Source organism: Balearica regulorum, chromosome 1 (assembly GCF_011004875.1).
Source record: "Balearica regulorum gibbericeps isolate bBalReg1 chromosome 1, bBalReg1.pri, whole genome shotgun sequence".
In the NCBI taxonomy this organism is placed as follows: domain Eukaryota; kingdom Metazoa; phylum Chordata; class Aves; order Gruiformes; family Gruidae; genus Balearica; species Balearica regulorum.
In genome coordinates, this window is record NC_046184.1 from 74,273,022 (window position 1) to 74,295,265 (window position 22,244).

Genomic DNA, 22,244 nt, shown 5'->3' on the forward strand with positions numbered 1-22,244 from the left:
TTTGAGTCCTGCTCTTTCATTGTTGCAGTAGCTTTAAAATATCTGTACTTTCATATGCTTTAAATATTCTTTGCTACCTAACATAATGGTTATGTTCACTCCTAAAGTAAAATTTTTTGGGTCAGATAAGATGGGTTGGCTAATTGTTCTGTTTATATTCTGTTGTAGAGTTCCTGTAGTTCTTCTATCTTTGCATTTAGAGTATTGAAAATGCTGCAAACCACTGGGTGTTTGGTGTCATTTGACTTAAAGAATTATAAATTACTTGATAATTAGGCTTGCCTCATAGTGCTTTGCTTCTGTAAATGACCCATATAAAATAACTCCCATGTATTGTCAGCCTCAAATAATTAATTTTCTAGTTTTCATGGTGGGAAATACTTTATCAAGCAAATATGGTTGTTCACCTGAGAAAAATTGCATGTATTTTTTTTAAGTGAAAGGAGCCTAAATTTGCATAATAAACAATTTGTACAGTGCAGCACTTTTTTAGCTGTTAATCAGCTGCTTTATTTTACCTGAGATAGAGCTGCATTTCAAGAACGGTTGTCACAGTTCTTCTATGACTGTATTAAAAATTAAGCCATCCTTCATTGAAATCAGCTGTCTTTACTTCCTTCTTCATTGTTGGATTATCTACCCACCAAAATTGCTAGTGATAGGAAATATAGTATCTGTGAATTATTGTAAGTGTTCTTTTACTGAAATGTTAGGGCTCCCCTTTTTTTGCCCGTTATCTAAGTTGTATAAAGGAGAGTGCCTACCACATTTACTTCTATTTTCAGAGGTCAGTATTCTTATTGCTTTGTGGTTTGTTTTTTTATTATTATTTTTATGTATTTGTGTGTGCTTAACTTTTAATTGGTCACATTATGATGTACTGTTAACCTTTTGTTTTCGAAAAGAGGAGCTATCCAGAAATTTCTGACTGGCGTCTCTTTCACTGTTACTAGACTGTGCTACTTGTGTAACGGGCACTGACCAGTAGAGGGTAGCCTGCTCACGTATATCGCTTTTTCTGATGTTCTTTACATTCCTTATTGTACTGTACATCACTTTAGAGGCTTTCAACTAGATAATTCTTTCATCTGCCATTTCTTCACAAGTAGACTCGAGGTTTCATTCTAGTTACATTTACTTAGCTGCTTATTTAATTTATTTAGACCTTTTTTTAACATACTTTTATGTAAGATTGTTATTTTAAAAATATTTGTATACAGCCTTATATACTAATGACCTTTAGTAAATGATCATATTATAACTTACAAGACAGATTTAGTAAAATTATTTATACCAATTTATTATGTGCTGTCAGAGTATCTAGTGTATATATAGAAGACTTTTTTCCCTCATATTTTACTCTAAACCTGTTTTTTTTTTTATAAGAAGAAAGCTGTTGTCCTGTACTACATGACTCTGCTCATATATTTTCTGAATGGAATTAATTTTGTCTTACTAGAAGCCCTGGAGGGTGCAAGTTCCCACACAGGTATTCCTGCTGCTCAGAGAGGTGAGTTTACTTAATTTAGCCATATGCCAGAACAGAATGAGCATTCTTGGGATATTGGTATACTCTTTTTGGATGGTCTTAATCCAGGAAGTGTTTACTAGTTAACTGAGAATGCATGCTCTGATGTGGCTTAATGATATCATAATATTTTAATGTGTTTTTTAATTACAAAAGTCAGATTTGTTAATAGTAACAGTGTCTTTCTGTCAGATATATTGATACCACTTTATCTGACAGAAAATTAGTTCCCTGAGAGAGAGCTTTTTTGCTTGTCTTAATTTGAAGTTAGCATGTATTCCTTCTGTTTCTTCAGGATAATGAAGAAATGGAGTTTGCAAAACTTTTTTTTTTTTAAATAAAGATATGCAAACACCCTGCAACTAATATCAAGTCATAGCAGAAACAACTCTACTTCTCATTGTAATGGTGGTAATGAGGGAGGGGAGTGTTGGGGGGGGGATGTTGGGGGAAGAAGGACAGCATTTTGTAAGGAAAATTCATTTGTGTTTAAAACTGAGGTGTTTCAGCTTGTGACTCTTACCCTCATCCCCAAAGCTTTTTTTTAGTTTATAGGTTCAGTATTGCTAAAGATAGCTAGGAAGTTTAAATCATGATCAGCAGCTCTTCGTGAGGAAAAGAATAGCAATGAAAATTAAAATTAAACAAGGCTTAAATAAACTTAAAGAAGCCAGCACTTAATACCTAAAATGAGATTTTAAAAAAAAAAAATAATCTAGCATAAGTCGTTAATGACTGTATTTGCATGTTTTTTCAGTGATGAAGTCCCAGTCAGGCAGTTGGTTCACAGCTGGGACATCACCAGAAATCGGTACACTGGTTTGGACAAGTCCAGACCTATACTGTAACTTTTCCTCTAAACAGACCTGGAAGGGGATGTTTGTTCTCTCTCAGACACAGATAATTGCTTCCTCAAAAGGAGCATTGAGATGAGCAAGAGACATCATCCATATTTTTTTTCTTTGTTTTTTCTTTTGTTTTTCTGTCTGTGTTTTCAGCAACGTCAATTGATTACAGTTCCTTTGCAGACAGATGCAACAGCTGGATAGAGCTCATTAAACTGAAAGCTCAGACCATAAGGCGCGGATCAATTAAGACAAGTAGGCGGCTGTTTCTACCACGTTATGATAATCTGAGACATATCTCTGATTTCCCAGTGGTGAATAGTGGAGTTTCCTGCCCAGCAGTAGTATTGCAGATCACATGTAGAGTGAATACCCGAGCGTGAAAACTGCCGACATTGTTAATGTCTTTGTAAGCTAATACAGGGTTTATGAACCAGTATCATAAAAAAGCAAAATACAGTATTTCTGTTCACTTAGTAAAAATTAGTTACCGATAAATGTGTACGCCTACTAATTATATAACATACACTGCATGGATGTAGGTGTATGTATGATCTTGGAAAATTTTTGGTGAGAAACAGGAAGCAATCACCAAGGTGACAGTCAAGGCAATGGTCACTAAATTAGCAAGTGGTGAGTGATTTTTTCAGTAGTTCTTTGGCCACAGGTCTGACTATCTTGCTTTAATTAGCAGAGATTAATATCTGTTTTAATAGAAAATGCTGCACTGGGGAAACACAACAACTTTCACACTTCCTATAATTTGTTCCTCCAGCAGAATACGTATTTCAAAATGTTGGCACTTTTTTCTTTACCTTCACTTTATAACTGATTGTTGTATGTGCAGCTACTCGCCTCAATGTTTTCCTTTGCAGGAATGCCACTCTTCCAAATAAATTCCATTTCAGCTTTTTGTCTCCTTTTGCATGCATTGCATGATAATTTCCTTTCTCACATGATATGGCTGAGCATCACAGGCAGCTGAATGTTGTCAGCAAGCTATTTGGAAACCATAAAGAAGAGTTTTTGTGTTTTGAGAAACAGTAATCGAGCTTACTTGCTAGTTACTTTTTCTCCTTTTTTCCCATCTTTCTAGCTGCTTCACTTGATAAAACAAGTCCATTGGCTGAGGGATACTTACGGCACCGTTCTGTTCCATCATGCACCAATTCTACCGTCTCGGTTGTTAAGATGACACCTCTTTCTTTTCTACCTGGGGCAAAAATAACCAAATATCTTGGGATAATCAACATGTTTTTTATACGAGAAACCACTTCTTTGCGTGAGGTGAGCTGTATATCAGGCATTAGCATTTTTTCTTAATTACAATAATCAGAGGTAAATATCTGAAGAGGTTTGAGATGAGATATGGCACAGGAAGGGAATAGGGTTTTTGTCACTTGAGGGTAGGTGCTGAATGGGGAGTAAGTCGCATTGCACTGCTTTTGTCATAGAGCATATGGAGCTGCTTTGTGTTCGGCAACGTTAGGAAGGGGTTAACTTAACCATTGTCATTGTTGATAAATTTGGGTATAACACTAAACCAGTGAATTCTTAAGCAGAACTATTTGGAAAAAAATAGGTCTTTGACCAACAATGGTAGATGGAATCATTTGAACCCAAAACTGAGGTTAATTTAAATGCAAAAGAAGATACTCCATTCTTCTCTCATTTAGCAAGCTCAATGATGAACTTTCACAGTGTATTTGGATTTTAGATTTCTTTGGTTAATACGAGGTTTCCCATATCATATATAACTTTTGCTGATTTTTAATATTACATTCTTTGCATTCTCAGTAATAATACTTTTTTTTTTTTTAAGACTCTTCTGAGAGTCTAGTCAGGGTAGATTATACTTTTTCCATATTTGTTGGAAGTTCAGCTTAGCTAGCCTCTTCTTCTACCTGCCTCTTTCATTTTCTCCAGTGGCACACATACACATGGGAAGTCTAGTGGTCTTACCTTTCAATTTGAAATTTTATAGATACTTTGAACCAGTAGTGAGCTCTGTTTCATTAGTTTCTTTCCTCAGTTTTTTTCTATGGATTTTTATGGTTTTGGTTGGTTGCCTGGTTTTTGTGCACTGGGTTTTTACCCCCAGTGTAGTTGCTCACATTCTTTCATAAGGATTGTCTAGAAAAAAACCAACATACGTCATTGTTTTCTTTCTCCTTTCACAGCAGTTTAAATTATACAGCTTGGCACTAAAGAAGTAAAAATTCCCCACAAGCACCATCAAGTAAAAAAACATAATGAAACTGGATGGCTAGAATTTCCTTTGAGCTTCAGGGGAAAAACTTGAATAGCTTGCTTCTCAAGTGTCTGTTTTGTCCTTTGCTTGCTTTGTATTTTGAGGAATCATTTCTCTAGTGAATGTTGACAACTAATGACAGTTATTAGCATACATGAAGTTGCAGTGACCACAGGTAATGGCCACTCCTTACCAGTAATTTCCAAGAAGTCTAAATCTCTTTTAATCCTCAGTAGAAATTATTAATTTGCTCCCTAGTTTAAAAAAAAAAAGGGGGTAGTATCCTTCCTTATGAAAGAAAAATTCATTATTCAACTGTCAGTGGAATATTACACGTTCCTGCAGACGTAAGAATGTCTGAAAGTATGAATGCATGTAATATACTGACTGCAAAGAATACCAGTCACAAATTAATAACCTGCTTGTGATTCTTTTACTCAAACAGTTCCATTGGTCTGATTTTTAACTGTGACCCATGAAACAGTGAATAGCTTTTAAGTTCTGTGCAATATACCATTTAGAATTCACTGAAATACTCAGCTGATAAAAATGTAAGAAAAGTATTCAGCCTCTTGTAGCAATACCTAACATAATTTATTTTTTTTCCCCTCCCCATTTTAGGAGGGTGGTGTCAGTGGTTTTCTCCATGCGTTTATTGCTGAAGTGTTTGCAATGGTGAGAGCTCATGTTGCAGCTTTAGGGGGGAATGCCGTTGTCTCATACATAATGAAGCAGTGCGTTTTTATGGAGAATCCAAACAAAAATCAGGTAAATTATTATATGAAATAACAATGCTATTATGACCAGTATGACACAAATAGACGTTTTAGGTATTTAAAAAACAAGAGCCATGTCTGTGTAACACTTCTGGATCTCTCATCGTAATGCCTGTTTAAAGAAGCCAAGAGCATTCTTGGAACACTTGAGTTAGCACAAAATTACAAATGTGCTTCATAAATACCCAAACGGGTAAAAGTACTAAGCTCAGTAGAATGGAGTAAATTGCAGGAAACAGTAGAATAGTAGTTCTGAACATACTTGGTTTTTCTGATGTTGCAATGTTAGGGTTTTCATCCTTTTTATGTGGAGTTGCAGTTATAAAATGCTCCATTTTGGACATAAAGGGGTAAAACTTTATTAGTAAAGGCGACAACTGAATATGGTTGTTCTGGTACATGAAATATGTCCAAAACAGTCGTGAAAGGAAGTACAGCTACCCAGATACTTCATTTCTGGTGGTCTTACAAGAATCTATCTACATGTTTGATAGCACACAAGTGAGTAGATATAAAAGGAAATATGCAGGGGTTGCCTCACTAATAAATTCTAATAATCTGTCCTTCTCTGACCTCTGCTGAATTTTCTATTATCCACGTAGTTACATCTAGCAGATAATACTAACCATAAAATATGTAATTCTTTAATGTTTGGTAACTGTGTATTGTCCTTTTTTCTGCTCCCCCCGCCTTCAGGCCCAGTGTTTAATAAATGTAAGTGGCGATGCAGTTATCTTCGTACGTGAGTCTGAGTTAGAAATGTTACCAGTACAGCCTTCTACAGTTGTTTCTCAACCCACAAGTTCTGGAGGAGATGTCACAACGTGAAGACAGAAAAAGTGAAATAGTCTCTGCCAAATATAAAGATTGTTTAAAATGTGGGAATTTTTTTGGTTTGCATCTTCAAAATCAGTATCTCCCCATAACATTAATAGCCAAAAGCCAAGACAATCACTATTCTTTGTCCTTTATGTAATAGTCAGGGCAGCATATTGGCAGGTACACTTTATTTCTGTTACAATTACAGGCCCCTCTGAAACCTAGGCAGAAAATGAAGTACTGATATGAAAGTATGGATTAAAATAGTAAGCATCACATGCAACTGTAAAAGTAAACAAAAATTCTCTCACACTTTTCAGCTGTTTACAGGACCATGACAAGTTATAATTCAGAACTGTCTCTGATTTTGCATATTGTATTAGCTGATTCTCAGCTCAGTTTGAAAAACAAGAGGGGGTCAGGGTGAGTGGGAGGTAACTGAGAAAAGCCTCTATTAGCAACCTTTCCCGAAGGAGCAAGAGATTTGTGCCCAGGCTAATAAAATGTGAGGTGAAGTCTGAACTTGTCTTAGTTTATATAGCATGAAGAGGAAGAAGCAGCACCAAAAAGTCACAGTTTGAATTTTTGCACAGAAAAAATATTTTTCAACTGTTTGTAAACTGCTGGTCTATTTTTTTCTTTAAGTTACTACTACACAGCAAATGTTTTGGGGGTGCTTTTGTTCATTTTTGTGTTTTAAAAGTTGCCAGACCATGATACTGTGTTCCTAGTCATCCCTTTGGTTTAAAAAAAAAAAAAAAAAAAAACCAAAAAAAACCCCAAACCCCAAGACGTTCCAAAGTGTGTTAGGTTCTGTGAGAAGCTGTGCACTTCAATATTGACATAACAGATCTTTTTTTATATATAAAATTCTGTGAAAGGATTGTCCTGAGGCTCATGTTCTTAAGACATGATCTCTTGCTAGGATGACATAAACAGCCCTCCAAGAAGGGCTGTTACACAGAGGCAAGCTGCAGCCTCACTTGCTGTGTAACAAGTGGGAAGTGACTGGCTAATTGGAGATGTATGGACGTCTGTGGTGCTGATTTCTGCAAGTTCCGTTTTGGTGGTTTGTTTTTTCTTTTTTTTCTTTTCCAGTACAGTAGCTGGGAAATGAGGGTACTGCAAAGAAAGGAAATTGTCATTTCCAGTAAATGTCTGAAAGGCAGTGATATTTTAATGTAAAAAATGCAAACTTTGATCTGAAGATGCATTCTTACTTAATTCTGACAATATCGTACATGGAACTTGAACAAACGTGTAAACTTGAATGTAAATATTCTGCTTAGTGTTGAAATTAAGCAATGGCATGATTATTTGTGAAAACTAATTATTTCATTGTAAATGAGCATGAAAATCATTCTTGCACAATAAATTTCTGTATAAAAGTAACTGCCTTTTTATATGTGTAATAGTTAAATGTGTATGCTGGATACATATTAAAGATGTCCCACCCCCATTCCCCTCAGAGGAACATTTTTTGTATAGACTGTTATGACCTCATTATTTAAAATCTGGAGAGTTAATTATCTTTATATTTAAAGTGTTTGAATTAGTTGCTTATCAGATTACTCATACAGTTAATTGTCTTTAAATTCTATAGCTGTTGCAACCAAAGCTATCATAAAATAAGTTGCCTGTAAATAGTTGCAGCTTTCTTAATTATTTTGCAAGGCAAATGTTGTTCCCTTTGAAGCTGATGGCAGAATATATATTAAGAACTTCAGAAGGTCTTGGATCTGGCACAAGGAGTTGTCAGCATAAGTATTCAGCATGGAAATACTCTCTGAAGTAGCACATTAAAGTAGTGGTTCTTGATTTTTTTTTTTTTTGTTCTGGGGGTTTTTTGGTAGCTTCTATGGAAGTTTTAATGCCATCTTTTAATTTCTAGCTGTTTAAAAGGTCACAGTTTCTTCTAGTGTGTTTCATTAGACATAGAAGAAGAGCTTTCTCATCTAGAAATTTTAATTCTTCTTTAATTACTATTCCAGAAATGACAAACATGGTTTTTAACTGTTACTAATTGAGATTTAGCTTTTCTTAATTGGTCCAGCTGGATAAATTGAACCTGTAGGAAGGTGCACACTTAAATTGCTTTATTGTTATTTTCTTCTTTGCAGTGTAAAAAAAAAGGGGGGGGTGGTGATAAATGTGTGCAAATCCATCATCATTTGGAACATCATACCTCATACATTGCTCAAAGGCAAAAAAAGAATCATATGAACATAAACTTCAGGGAATTATTAGAGCATGTAAGGAAAGGAAAACTAAAGTATGAGTTAAAAATTTAAATCATTAGCGCACAAAACACCTTCAAGGAGCTGTGTGCTTAGAACTTGTTGATTTATGTTCCGTGCTGAGTTCAGAATAACTGAAAATCATACAAAGGTATCTCACTAGTTAATGACTTTTACCCCTTCAGTCATGACATAAATACACAGCTTTGATTGTGGGAGAATTATCGAAGCTTCTGCTGAAATGGGAGCAGTTCATGCAAGACACCCTGCTCTTTGCTGGAATGGAACTTTGAGTGCGGGGAGACAAAGCAGCACCATTTGTGATACTTGTGGCTCTAAGAAACATTGCTTGATCAGGAATTTATTCTCAGAATTGCTGTTTGTGGGTAGGAGCTAAGGCAACTTGCTTGTGCAAAGACAGACTTAACTTTCCTTGCAGCAGCTGGTATGGTGCAGTGTTCTGGATCTGCGACCACGACAAGGTGGTTGGAGTTACTGGGATGTTGGAGTTACTGCTGTGTGAGTCGAGGCTTTGTGTTTATCGGTAGGCTGGGGCTGGGAGGGCAGGCGGGACCCGCGCTGACCAGAGGGATAGCCTGTACCTATCCCATACCATGCACTAAACCTGGGGGGGGGGGTTGTTTACCAGGGGCTGCGGTGGCTCAGAGACTGGCATTGGGCAGTTGGTGGTGAGCAACTGCTTTTCACATCCTTGTGTGAGTGAGTTTGTTCTTTTTTTCTCTTACTGAAGTGTCTGTCTCAACCCATGAGTTTTCTCACTTTCGCCCTTCCGATTCTCTTCCCTGCCCTGCTGGGAGGGAAGGTGTGAGGCAGCAGCTGCATGGGGTCTGGCCACCGGCTGGCGTTAACCCACGGTATTGGCATCGCTGCTCTCTCCTGACTGGAAGAATCCAAATGAGAGGGGCTGGAGTGAAAGCGGCCTCGCTCCCATCTGCAACCCTCGGAAGAGACACTAAGCTGGGGTTTAAACCTGTACATGGGTACTGTGAACAGATGGGATGGCACCGCCTTTCATTAGGAAGGTATGGTAGCATGTGCTGTGAAAGACCACTTCTCCTGGCACTGCTTTACTTGCAGCAGCGAAGCTAGGTCTGTGTCAGGTGACAGGGCAGGGCACAGGGCCTGAATGACTGTCCCCTCCTCCGGAGAACAGCAGCAGATGAGGAAGAGCATCTGCAGGTGCTGCTGCTGCTTGCTGATTCCTCAGCTTCCTCTAACCCTGGCTATTCGAAGAGATGCACAGTGCTTGCTAAGTCAGCCAACTCAAGCTTCAAGGTGGGCAGGAATTAACTTGGAGGGAGATGTTAGCTGAGTCCCAACTAGCTCAGTGCTTTAGGAATGGATCTGCTGGAATAACATCCCACTTTTTTCTTTTGTTTTCAACTAGGAGTTTGTTTTCAGAGCTGGCTGAAAAGTTCTCAGCTTGGTTATTTTGTGTCCCCCCCCCCCCCCTTGTGAACCTTCTAGTTTGTGAACTCTGATACACGCGTGTGAAAGGTGCTAAGGGAGAGCAAATATCCCCTAGTGAATGGTGTGAAGTTAGTTGTGGCTGCCCCCCCCCCAAAAGGGGAATCAAATGAGTTTTTTCTTGGTGTTTAGTTGAAATTAGAATTTCCTAGGAAATGAAACCTGAGGGTCTGGTTCACTTTTGTCAGGCTGAAAGATGGCTCTGCAGATACCTCACTAACAACTTACTGAGAGGCGGATGCATGAAAGTAGAAGCAAGACAGATGCAGGGAATTACAAACAGTTGTGACGAGTGAAATGTCAGTGACTGTGAAGTTTTTGGAGCGCTTTCAGTTCCCTTTTGGTGTTCAGATAAGGATAGAGGGACACTTCAATGACTGATCTGAGTGAGTAACAGAGTTTTCTTGGCGAGCACGTTATGAACAACTGTGCTGCCACAGTATCTGCGGATCTTCTGTGGAGCCTTGGGCTGTGCGGCAAGAAAAGTTTTCTTGCCGTGCAGTACTTGTAGGTTTGGTAGATGGGAGAAAGCAGAGTTTTGACTGCTCTACAAGCAAAAAAAGGATGAAGTGGCTTGCCCTGTCTGCAGAACAGTGCCAGGTTCTGGGAGCAGCAGCAGGCCTTACAGCCCTGCCTGGCCTCATCCCACCCTGCCCACCGCCCCATTTCAGGCCCTGGGGCCGCCATCCCCTGCCCCAGCGATGCTGCAGCAGGGCCGGTCTCCAGCTTCCCGCAGCCCTGAGGGGCCATGGGCCTGCTGAGCCGGGGCTGCCCCCGTGCCCCCAGCCGCCCCGTGCCCTGCCCTGCCACCCCGGGCAGCCCCGAGCAGTGCTGGGGGCCTGGGCAGCAGTGTCACCCGGGGAGGGGAGAGCAGGGTTTCAACGTTGTAGGCTGACACAGTAGCTTAAATATTTAACCACTTGTTTTTAAACCTGCAGAACTTAGACTAGTCATGATGAGCCTGACATGCTGAAGGTTTTTGGAGCAGGAAAGGGCTCCATCTTTCTGGGACTCACTCTTCCATGCACAGGTTAGCTTTCTTCCCAGTCTTTGGAGAATTTGGCTGTATAAACCCTGCCTGGTATAAGAGCAAGCTGGGCTGCTGCTCTTCCTTGTTACAAACAACCCCATCAGGTAACACTTATCATTGGTGTATCTCGAGTGTTTCTCAAAATCAGTTGGTACCGCTTCTCCGCTTTACAGCTGAAGTAACTGAGATGGAGAGGTGTGAAGCAATGTGCCAAGGTCGTGCTGGGGGCTGGTGGGAGAAGCAGATCTTGCTCTAGGCATCAAAACGCCGTGCTTGTGAGTATGGTGCAATGAAAGGGAATAGGCAGATTCGTGTGGTGCTGGGTCTGTTGTTGTAGCTACGTGATGAATGCGTTGCCAGAAAAATGGGCCTTTGTCTGCACCAATATAGCTGGAGTTAGTGATTTTTAGATAATAATTTACTGTGTATATCAGTCAATGGGCAAATTGCTGAGTAGAAGCTGGAGACTGAAATTGTTGATTTCATTTTTGGAAACAGGAGTCACATTTCAATTGACTTGCAGATTTTTTAGCATAAACATGTATACTCACATTAAATGATGCACATTTATTTTTGTTGAAAAGCATTTCCATTACTGTGTACAGAAATATTTCCTTAAATTGTAGGAAGGAGAAGAGCTAGGGTGATTCCAATTTTGGTTTTATTTTCTTAAAATCAGGTGTCTATAACACTTCAATCAAGGAGAATCTTTGTCTGGAAACCTTGTGAGATTTTTGAAACATCAGAGTAATTACAACCTTGTGAGCGGAATATTCACCCCTGAAGAACTCTTAAATTTTGAGGGAGTGCAATCGAGCCTGTTAAGCTTTGAGGAGATGATGTTATCTCCTGGCATGCACTCTAAAAGCTAGAGGAGTAAGTGGAAACACTTGGAGACAGCAACCTGTCCCCTTCTTGCCTCCCTTCTCTACCCAGGCTGTCTGTATTGGGTTTGCGTGGCAAGATCTGGTAGCGGGGGAGCTACAGGGGTGGCTTCTGTGAGAAGCTCCCAGAAGCTTCCCCTGTGTCCAACAGAGCCAATGCCAGCCGGCCCCAAGATGGACCCACTGCTGGCCAAGGCTGAGCCAATCAGCCACAGTGGAAGCACCTCTGGGATAACACTGTTAAGAAGGAAAAACCCCTGTGCAACACCAGGAGCAATTGCAGCCAGAGAGAGGAGTGAGAAGATGAGAGGAACAGTTCTGCAGACACCCAGGTCAGTACAGAAGGAGGGGGAGGAGGCACTCCAGGTGCCGGAGCAGAGATTCCCCTGCAGCCCCTGGAGAAGACCATGGTGAGGCAGGCTGTCCCCCTGCAGACCATGGAGGTCCATGGTGGAGCAGATATCCACCTGCAACCTGTGGAGAACCCCATGCTGGAGCAGGTGGAGGCCCAAAGGAGGCTGTGACCCCGTGGGAAGCCCACGCTGGAGCAAGCTCCTGGCAGGACCTGTGGCCCCATGGAGAGAGGAGCCCACACCAGAGCAGGTTTGCTGGCAGGACTTGTGACCCTGTGGGGGACCCACGCTGGAGCAGTCTGCTTCTGAAGGTCTGCACCCCATGGAAGGGACCCATGCTGGAGCAGGTCATGAAGAACTGCAGCCTGTGGGAAGGACCCATGTTGGAGAAATTGGTGGAGGACTGTCTCCCATGGGAAGGACCCCACACTGGAGCAGGGGCAGAGTGTGAGGAGTCCTCCCCCTGAGGAGGAAGGAGCGGCAGAGACAACGTGTGATGAACTGACCACAACCCTCATTCCCTGCCCCCATGTGCCACTGGGGGAGGAGGGAGAAAAATCGGGAGTGAAGTTAAGCCCAGGGGGAAGGTGTTAGGATTTGATTGATAATATATTAAACTAATTTTCCCCAAGTCGAGTCTGTTTTGCCCATGACAGTAATTAGTGAGTGATCTCTCCCTGTCCTTATCTCGACCCACAAGCCTTTCGTTGTATTTCCTCTCCCCTGCCCAGCTGAGGAGGGCAGTGATAGAGTGGCTGTGGTGGGCACCGGGTGTCTGGCCTGAGTCAACCTACCACAGCCCTCTCGGTAGCCGTGTGGCACCTTGCCTTCCTGGGATCCTGCCCTTGTTGGCGCTTCCCTCTTCCTTCTTTCCCTGCCCTGTCTCAGGATGGTTTGGTTAACCACGGGTTGGCAGCAGCACGGGCACCCCTCTGCACGGAGGAGAGGACGCTGCCACGTTTAAGTTTGCATATTGCAGATTCTGTTCATGCTTCTTGCAGGACAGCAGAGCTATCTGCATTGCAGAGCTGTAATTCAGTTTTCAAGGTTTTACTGAAATTGATGATCTGTTTATACTTTGGCCTCAGTCCAAGGGTTGGTGCTGCTTGCATGAGTGGAAACGGCTGAGAGTGAGTGAAACAGAAGAGTAGCTTGTTATTAAATTCTTATAATCTCCCACCTCTGTCTTCCCCAATGCTCGGATCCCGCTCTTGTGCTGCATACTACATGCTTTGTTACTGATCTACTCTGTCAATTGAAGTTCTGCATGCAGGTTGATCAGATCACTGGTCTGGAGGGATCTCTTGTTCATGCCAGAAACCTGTGACCAGAAACCTGTGATCAAGCTTTTAAATTGTCACTTTAATTTTACATATATCAACTGTTAAACTTACGCAGAGGCCATGTGAAGAGAACGAAAATTAGCAATAATGCGTTCACACCGTCGTTTCTTTGGCAGTGTCAGAGCACATTTGTTGAAGGTGAAATGCTCTCTTTTTTCCTAACGCCATTGCTGGTTTCGACTGTCTCCACCTCTAGCAGCGGAGCACATCTGCGGGCCAGCTAACAGCCCAGGAAGAGTTTGGTGTCTCCAGCTTATTTCCTTGCTGACACTGCAGAAGAAGAGGGACGGAGATAAAGAAAGGAAAGGCAAGAGATGAGGTAGATAAAAGAAGGTAATGTAGGCAGGAGAAACAAGCAAAGAGCAGAAAATGAAGTTGAGTGCCTACCAACAAAAAATGACAGGAAGGTAAAAAACTGATTGGAGAGACAGATGAATAAGGATTCCCCAACCAAGATAAACAAGAAATACTGGAAATAAAGTATGATAATGTGTTGTTTCAGCAATTGCTAGAGTAATGTCTTGCTCTCATGCGAAACTTCTCATCAGTAGGGCTTGAATCACTCTGCAAAGACTGAGATCGTTGTCCGGATTTATGGTGAGGGGCACTCTTGAATCCTCCCTTGTGAGTAACTGTTTTACTAAACTGAAAGACATGGCTGATGGTCTGAGGTGTCCCCATTGTACTTCTGCGCCTGGGATTCACAGTCTCACTGAGTTAACCGTCACGGAGCAGTGTCTAGTTCTTTGCCTTTTTGTCTTCGAGGAGGTCACTGTCAAATGTAATTGCACTTTTACTTTTTTTACTTGAAGGAGAATAGCCTTATTTTTGCATCCGGCTGAACAGCTGTGTCTGGAGAAAGCCCCTTATACGATATAAATCTAGGCATTGTTTCTAGACTTTGTTTCTGGTAGTCAATGAACAAACATGAACATCTTTCAGTGTGTGTCTGACACGCATATATTCTGTGTGCATACACACGCATATGTTTCCACCTTAAAGGCAGAAGATCATTTATGCAGCTTTTTGTGCCTCTGTACACACTGTGTTTGGGGTCCACCTGCCATGACAGTTCCAGCCTCTGCCTGCAAAAGGTGCAGTGTGATTAGGCAACTATTCTTCATGTACACCTGTATTTAATAAGGTCCTAGGACTTTATGCTCTGCAGATTTACATGGATTAAGTTCTGAAATGAGAAAAGGACTCTTCTTCCCAAGTACTCAGAGTTGCTGCTCCTACCCTGTGTTCTGGTAATGTTCTGGCAGGAAGTAAAGGCTTTAATTATATATGGGGAGAAACAGACATGGCTTTTTACAGTCGCCTTGCCTACAAATAAACTGACATTATTTTAATAATGTAATTAGATTGATGGCAAATCCAATGTAGTTGTTCTTCCTTACCCAGGAAGAAAGGTTTATTGTAATTTGTCTGAACTCATTAGAGAGTTTAGACTTAAAAAACCCAACCGACACCCTCTGAAATAAAAGGGGTTTGTACTACAACAATTAAATCAGTGTCCAAATCACTTATGTTAAATTGGAATGTGGAAATAGCCTGGACAAAAGTTTGCTCAGATCTCAGCAATAACTTTATTTCAAATAAATGTGCATAATTACAACCTGATATTATGCAGTAAAATAATTACATTATCTCACTTAATTTAATGAACCACAAAGTTGTTGCTTCTTGCAATTAAAAAGGTGTATGGGACAAGCAGCTGATCTCTCAAGCACCCTGGCCATACTTAAGAGAGAAATTTCTTTGGTGGGAAATGATTTGAGACTTTCCAAAGCAGTTGCCCAAGCTATTAGGAAGTATGACGTTAGAAGTTTCTAGTGATTAATGACTTCGGTGGGTTAACCATAGGTTTATTTGATACCAAACAGCCAGTCTATAAAAAATACTAACAGTGTGTCATTAATTTCTCTGCAGCTCATCTTATTAAAAACTTACATGGCCAACCGTTCCAAAACACCTGCTGTAAAGTGAGTCTAATGCAGAATATGCGTTTCTTTTTAAGTGATAACAAACAGTTGCTATTGCGATCAGTTTGAAGCCTTCAGGTGGGCGTTTTTTGACAGCCTGTAGTAGCAAAATTCAAGCCCAGTCAATGAAGCACCAGTATAAAAGCTGTAGCACAGTGCAGACATTTTTAAGGAAATACGGGAGACCTTCACATGGTGGTGGGACGCAAGACCATTGTGGTTTGTGCAAAATGGATATCACAACTGGACAAATACAAAAGTAGTTCTACATAGTATTTCTAGTGTAGCCATGCATGAGTAAGTAACAGGTTCCTGCTCTCCTTCTTTCCAGTACAAGTCTGCGTGTTTCACCGTGGCATTTCCTTAGCCCCGTGCTAGCTGGTGGGGCTTCTCTGCTGCGGGTGTCGCGGCAGTTCAGAGCGGGTTTGTTCTGTTCAGAAGTTTGTTCAAAATGAGCTGTGTCACATGCTTCTGTAGGAGCTTCAAGGAAATCAAAGTAAATATTTCACCAGAAATAACGTAATGGGAAAGTTAAAAGATGGTATTTAAAAAGGAGAACAGTTTGAGTGCTGCTCTTCCTTTGCAGTGTAATTGTCCATGGAAAATAACCACACAGGGGCAGTTTTTTCATCTGTCTTGTGATGCTACTTGAGGAGGAAAAAAACTGTACACTCCAATGACAACTATAGATATTTTTGGCTGGCTAGACACAGATTTAATTCATGTGATTTGCTTGAATGGTATAATTATGATATTAATTTTCATCATGTTGCCTAAATACAAATGCAAGTGCCAGAAGCAGAAGACTGAATTGGCAGCCAATGAAATACAGTTAAAGCACAGGAAATATCTCAGACTAAAGTAATTCACAGATTATGAGAATGAGTGGGAGTAAAGCAGCAATAGAAAAGGAAAATATAATCTATGAAGATGACAGGAAATCAAATTAAATACAAATTTAAATTCTATTGCATTTTATAAGCTGTACTTACTCCCCCCCCCCCCCCCCCCAAGAAAATCTCATATTATATTAGCCCTGACTCCCTTAATGACAGGGAATTCAAATTTTCTTACCATTCTCTGGTATAATGTCAAAAAAAAATTCCTTAGTTGCTAAAAAATCCTGCTGTTGTAGGTAAGTGAGGGCTGAAGACACCTGAAGGCTCAGAACGGTCTGAAAACCAATGAATTAGTGAAAAGAATGTAGAGTCACACAGAGGATGGATAAGGGTGTATGGCTGGAATAAAGAGGGGGATATGCCCAGATGCTGATACAGCTTCTAAGAGTAGTGAAATCTTAGCTGTAAGTTTTCAAACACCCAAGGATACAGAAGATTGGAGAATTAGCATTTGTGGGATTGAAGAAACTTCTGAAAATTTCCTTCCTAGTCTTAGATGGATGAGGCAGTGAAAGATTCATAAAATCAGTTTTCTTCCTTTGCTTTCCAGTTTATCAATGGATATCAAGTCTATATTGTGTTATTTCTGGATGTATATAACTAACATGTACAAGCATAACTGAGCATATGCATACATAGTGTTGCTGTGGGAACTCTTACCTGAAGATGCAAACACATCCATCTGACTTCATATTTTTAAAGTGGTAAAAAAATCTAGCTAACATTTGCAGATAAGGCAGCAATTGTGTCGAGAGGCACGACTGCGTGGCTTGCAGAGCAATTGGGACAAAACACGCTGCTCGTTAAAACCAGATTACAAAATTTAAGGAAGACATTACAAATTAAATGCTGGTCTGCTACAGAGGTAACACAGAAGTCAATGAAATAGTGAGTCACTGGTATCATGGTAGTTACTTTATTTTTTAAATGTTTAAACTTATGCTCAGGCTAATTCCAATCATATTAGAAAATTGAGATAAGTGAATAGATAAGTATACAATTTTACAGTACTTGAGTGCTCCTAAAGGAGCAGGAGGAATGTTCCTAAATTAATGGATAGAACTGGCTGAACCTTGTTACTGGACAGGCTGTAAACATACAAAAAGCTGAATTTCTCACTGTATTCTTCAAAGTTAGCAGTCAGGAGAAAGAAAATCTTCAGAGAATCCAACAGACACATTGAAAATCAATTTAAACTCTACAAGCTCATCAATTTTTTTTTTCCCCCCCATGCTGTAAGATACGTTTCAGCTCCTTATGAAATTATGTAATACGCTAGGTACAATTTGGTCTACCAGGTCCTTGTTTCAATAGAGGCGTTGATGAGTAGTCAGTTCAGAAATGCATTGCTGAGTCTTTCTAGGTTTAATGTACTCTTCCTATGGTTTTATAATGATATTGTAGAGCTACTATGAATGATTTGAGATTCCCTCTGGAGATCTGACTTCTAAGGATATCTCAGGTTGAATAATTGTAAAATGAATCACTGAAATTAAACACTTTGGGAATATTTTTAGTTGATCACCCAAAAATGTGGAGTCACTGTTTGAGCAGATAATGACTCAAAACCCAAGCTGATCTGTGTCATACAGGAAAATAAACAACATTTGAATTAATCTAGATGAGCATGGCAGCCAAAGCAGAATAGCAAAGGCTATAGTTAACTCCCAGGGTTGAAATTTTGCCGGACTTGTAGCCCTTCCTGGTGCTCCACGCTTAGCAACGATAAAGACTCTAACCCCAATGAATAGAGCACCCTTGGTTACATCAGTTCTGTGCTGATGTAAAGCATTACTTGAAGGTGTAGTTAGTTGTTCTTACGCATTCATTTACTCTTCAGCCTCTGACAACTAACTTATCTTTGTAAAACTACAAACATAGACAAACAAAACACCCAACTTTCCACCTGAAGAATCTTTTGCTTATTCAGCATTTACAGATTTTGAAAATCTGCAGAAATAAAAACAATGCAGACTTTGCAAGATGTTTGACATTTATAATTATTGTAACTGCAAAGCACAGCACATTATTTGTTCCAATAATAGGTCTCGGCAGCAATAAAGTATATGCCTCTCCTCCAGGTTTCAGCTGTGGGAAGTATTTTGACAGTCGGATCCACAGCATGCAACTACATGTGGGCAGAGTTGTGTTTTCGTTCTGCTGCTGAAGAGAGGCTTTCAAGTTTGCCACAAAGCTCAGGTGTATGAGCACGTTTTCCTACTAAAAATCCTTTCTTATGCTCTCTTTCCCTTCAGAGGGAAAGAAGTGGTCGATATCCAGATTTGTACTTAGTGGTATCGTCCTCTGGAAACGCTTCCTCTGCTATTAGAGGGACACCGCAATGTCAAATACGACTTACTGTCGCGGAGCTGCAACAGCTGGGACTGTAGGGTAAAACTCCCCTCTAAGCCAGGAGCCGGCACCCAGCCTGCACACCTCTTCAGTCGCGCGGGCCCCTTTGGAGGCGAGCAGCTTAGGCACCGAGCTCGGCTCAGGCCTTTCCGAGGACGAGTTTCATCCGTTTCACGACCACTGGAATGGGATGAGTGCCCTAGCAACTGATAGCGTTGTAATACAACCTCTTGGACGTACCTTTCCGCTCTTCTTTGGGAATAGAAAGTAGGTGATGATTGCGCTGACGTCCAGAACAGGCACCATCAAAACCACCACCAAATAACCACTGTAGGAATTGTGAGAGCTCCTGTTTATACTCGTGACCTAGAAATAGAAGTCAAATCTAAACCCAGTTCAAGCCTAGAAGTTGAAGGCAAGTACCCCGAGAATTCAGCATTGCCTTAGAGAAATCCACCCTCTGTCTTGCAAACCACCGAAGTTTCTTTGTTTTGACTCTTTGTTTACTTAGAGTCACAGGCTCCTTCCCTTCCATGCTCTTCAGAGTGCAGGCAGCTACTGTTTAAGGATTCATAGATAATGTTTTAATTTCTATTTCCTTCTCTGAAAAGGCACAATTCTAGAAAGAGAGATCCATCTTATTTTTTTTTCTTTTCAGTTTGTGGTTATGGTAACTATAAATAATAGCTTTCCCTGCAATTTAGAGCTTCCTGGTGTCTTGACATCAAAAAGCTTGGTGGTTTCGTGCAGTGTAGTTAAGTGGTCTACATATCAAAGCTTCTCCAAACACTGCTGGGTTGGGAATCTCACGAGCACAGACTTCCTCGTGGTGGCTGAGTAATTGTGTCTGCCCAGCTGTAACGGAGGAATATGAAGAGCTTGGTTAACTTTGTCAGTCAACTTTATCTCTCTGTTGTATTTTTCTGAGCTACTTACGACAGCTCTTAATGTGCAGGCCTTTCAGGTAGTCACTTCCATTCCTTTTTGTACCTCCGGGGAAAGGGCCACTCTGTATTCATTTGTAGAACAGATTTTATGTGGCATTTTGCAATGCGTTGTTTTGGGTTTTTTTTTTTCCCAAATGCTTTTCAAGGATGTCAGGTCTGCTTGAATCTTCAAGTCCATGAAAGACTTTGTATTATGCAGGTGAGGACTTTGTTTATTTTAATAATTGTTTTTTGAATGACCAATGTGTCATTGAATGGGTTATCTGAATCGTTTAGTGTTCAGGCTTTTATTTTTTTTACATATTTATGTACATTTTGGAGATCATATTAATGGACATCATGCTAATGATGGTACAACTGCACTCATCATCTTGGTGTAAGGGGACACATTAACAGATGACTGCTTAATTGCATGTCAAACTTTTCGTTCTTTGCTTCACTTCTGGTTTACGGGCAATTGTCTGTTATCTTCTCTGAGCCACAAAAAATTATTCTTTTTGCAACAATGTTAAAATAGAAGTTAAACTGTTTGATGTCACACACAAAAAAAAAAAAAGCTTTGCTGATATTTATGTTCCCAGACAGCTTATGTTATCTATTAGACTCTACACCACCATCTGGTTGAATTAATGACTTGTGAAACTTGCCTTCTAGATGACAGACATCACAGTGTGACGTTTGGTAAGACAAAGTAATCCATCTCCTCTGTTTCTTCTCAAGAGGGAAAACTGTCATTTCCTTGACTTTCAAATGTCAGGACTAAGCTTGAAACAGAGTGACAGCATGGCCCTTCAAGTGTTTTTAAAGGGAATCACATTTGAATAAACACCTTGAGAAAAATAAGCACGACGGAGCTCCAGAACTCAAGACGCCTGTGTGTCCAGAGTCCACGTAACCTGGGTAGCGCTGGCGGGATCACATTATTAATTGACAGCTGTGAAAGAGCTGCTGGGGTCTGGGATGCCAAGTACAGCTGAAGTTCCGCAGAAGAGCGTGCAGATTGCGCTAGCGACGGTTCCCAAGTCCTTGATCGCTTGAGCTTTTATTGATGATATTGATGTCCTCTCTGGCGATACTGCAGACCTCTGTGTGAGGCTGCCTTCCCTCAGAAATCTTGTGCAGTCACAGGATACTTCTGTCTTCTTTCACCAACACTTTGCATTGTCACCCAGCACAAAAAAATAACACTCCAGGTTTTTTTCAAGTTTCATCTCTGTCCTTTGGTGGACAACCTCTGTGCCGAGCCTTGCTCTTATCTTCATTATATTTGTGAAGAAACAGAATAAATTTTCATTATTGTTTGCCTATTAACCAAACTTTAAATTGTCTGCCCGGGTCCCGATGAAGTGATGCTGCATAACTTGAGAGGCCTTAAAAAAAAAAAATCCATAATAATCTTGAAGCACTTTTCTAATATTAGCTGTCGGCGCATCCAAGAGTTTGAATTACAGCTGAATTTCTCTGTAACGTGTGTCCTACAGCACTACACTAGGCTTGAAGAAGCCTCTGTTACAAATCCAGCTCAGTTGTCAGTTAAATCTTTTCAGGTCTCTGTTTCCCCTGTTAAATGGGGACAGGGGTAATGATAACTTTCTTCTGGAAAAAATCCCACTTCTGAGACCTACTTAAAAATGCTAGAGGGGTTCTGGTTCCCGTGTGTAAATGTTACTGTATGCGTATTGCTACTGTACACAAGTATGTTTCAATTAATAGATTTGGAAAAACTCCTGTGAGGCCAACGTGAATTTTGCCCTAAGTGGATGGGCTGATGGAAGACCTGGCTACTGGAAACCTGACACACAACCCGCACTCTGCACAGAACTCAGCAATTTCTGCACTGGTTCTGCACCTCAAGCTTCATCTAGGCAGGCTGTTTTGTTTCCCATTGTTGAAGCCGTGCCTTTTGCTCCATTTCAAGTCAGGTTTCCATTTCTACTGTGGATGCTGGATCTGGTTTTACCCATGATCCTGCACCCTTCAGAGCCACAGCTCATGCTGAGGGTCCAAGCGCTTGCCAGAGGCGGCCACGGACAGCAAGAGTGTTTGTGAGGCTCCCTCTTGGGTGCTCATCTGTCTAGGCTTTGAGGGGTGCAGCCATCCTTACTGAAACTTCTCTTTAAACACATTTCTGCATCACCTTCTTTGCGTCATTCATTTCTCCATCATCTTTTTCAGGGTGGACAACTGAATAGATCACAACATCTAGATCCACTGTTAATTCTCAGCTAGTCTCGGAAGCAGAGGGGGACTTCTGATGCCTCACACAAATTCATGTTTCTCCCTAATAAGAGCTAAGGATCATTTGTTATAGGAAGAAACAATACAGTAACAACATCAACAAGCTTTTTCCTCCTCTCCATTTTTCTTCCATACACTTCATCCTGGTCTAGAGAGATTACTTCTTGCAAGACCAAATTTATTATGTCCCCCTCTGTATCAGACATGACCTTCTCATGAACAGGCATTCTTAAACAATGCTAAATAATGAATGATGGCCTCCTGGCAGC

The 22,244-nt window shown here is 40.7% G+C and overlaps 1 protein-coding gene across 28 annotated transcripts in view; it reads left to right on the forward strand.

The window, feature by feature from the left end:
- C2CD5 (C2 calcium dependent domain containing 5) overlaps nt 1–7,680 on the forward strand; it is a 66,771-nt gene extending 59,091 nt beyond the window's left edge. For 7 of the 28 annotated variants that reach the window (XM_075758325.1, XM_075758404.1, XM_075758425.1 and 4 more), the window contains 6 exons: nt 1,460–1,510; nt 2,286–2,339; nt 2,527–2,628; nt 3,470–3,660; nt 5,246–5,392; nt 6,097–7,680. In XM_075758325.1, coding sequence (XP_075614440.1) covers nt 1,460–1,510; nt 2,286–2,339; nt 2,527–2,628; nt 3,470–3,660; nt 5,246–5,392; nt 6,097–6,228 — 677 coding nt within the window. In that variant the 3' untranslated portion in view covers nt 6,229–7,680. Of the gene's footprint in view, nt 1–1,459; nt 1,511–2,285; nt 2,340–2,526; nt 2,629–2,915; nt 3,007–3,469; nt 3,661–5,245; nt 5,393–6,096 lie in introns of those variants that run through there. The other 21 variants (XM_075758558.1, XM_075758548.1, XM_075758537.1 and 18 more) reach the window with 6 other exon arrangements.
- Nucleotides 7,681–22,244: the final 14,564 nt, after the last annotated feature.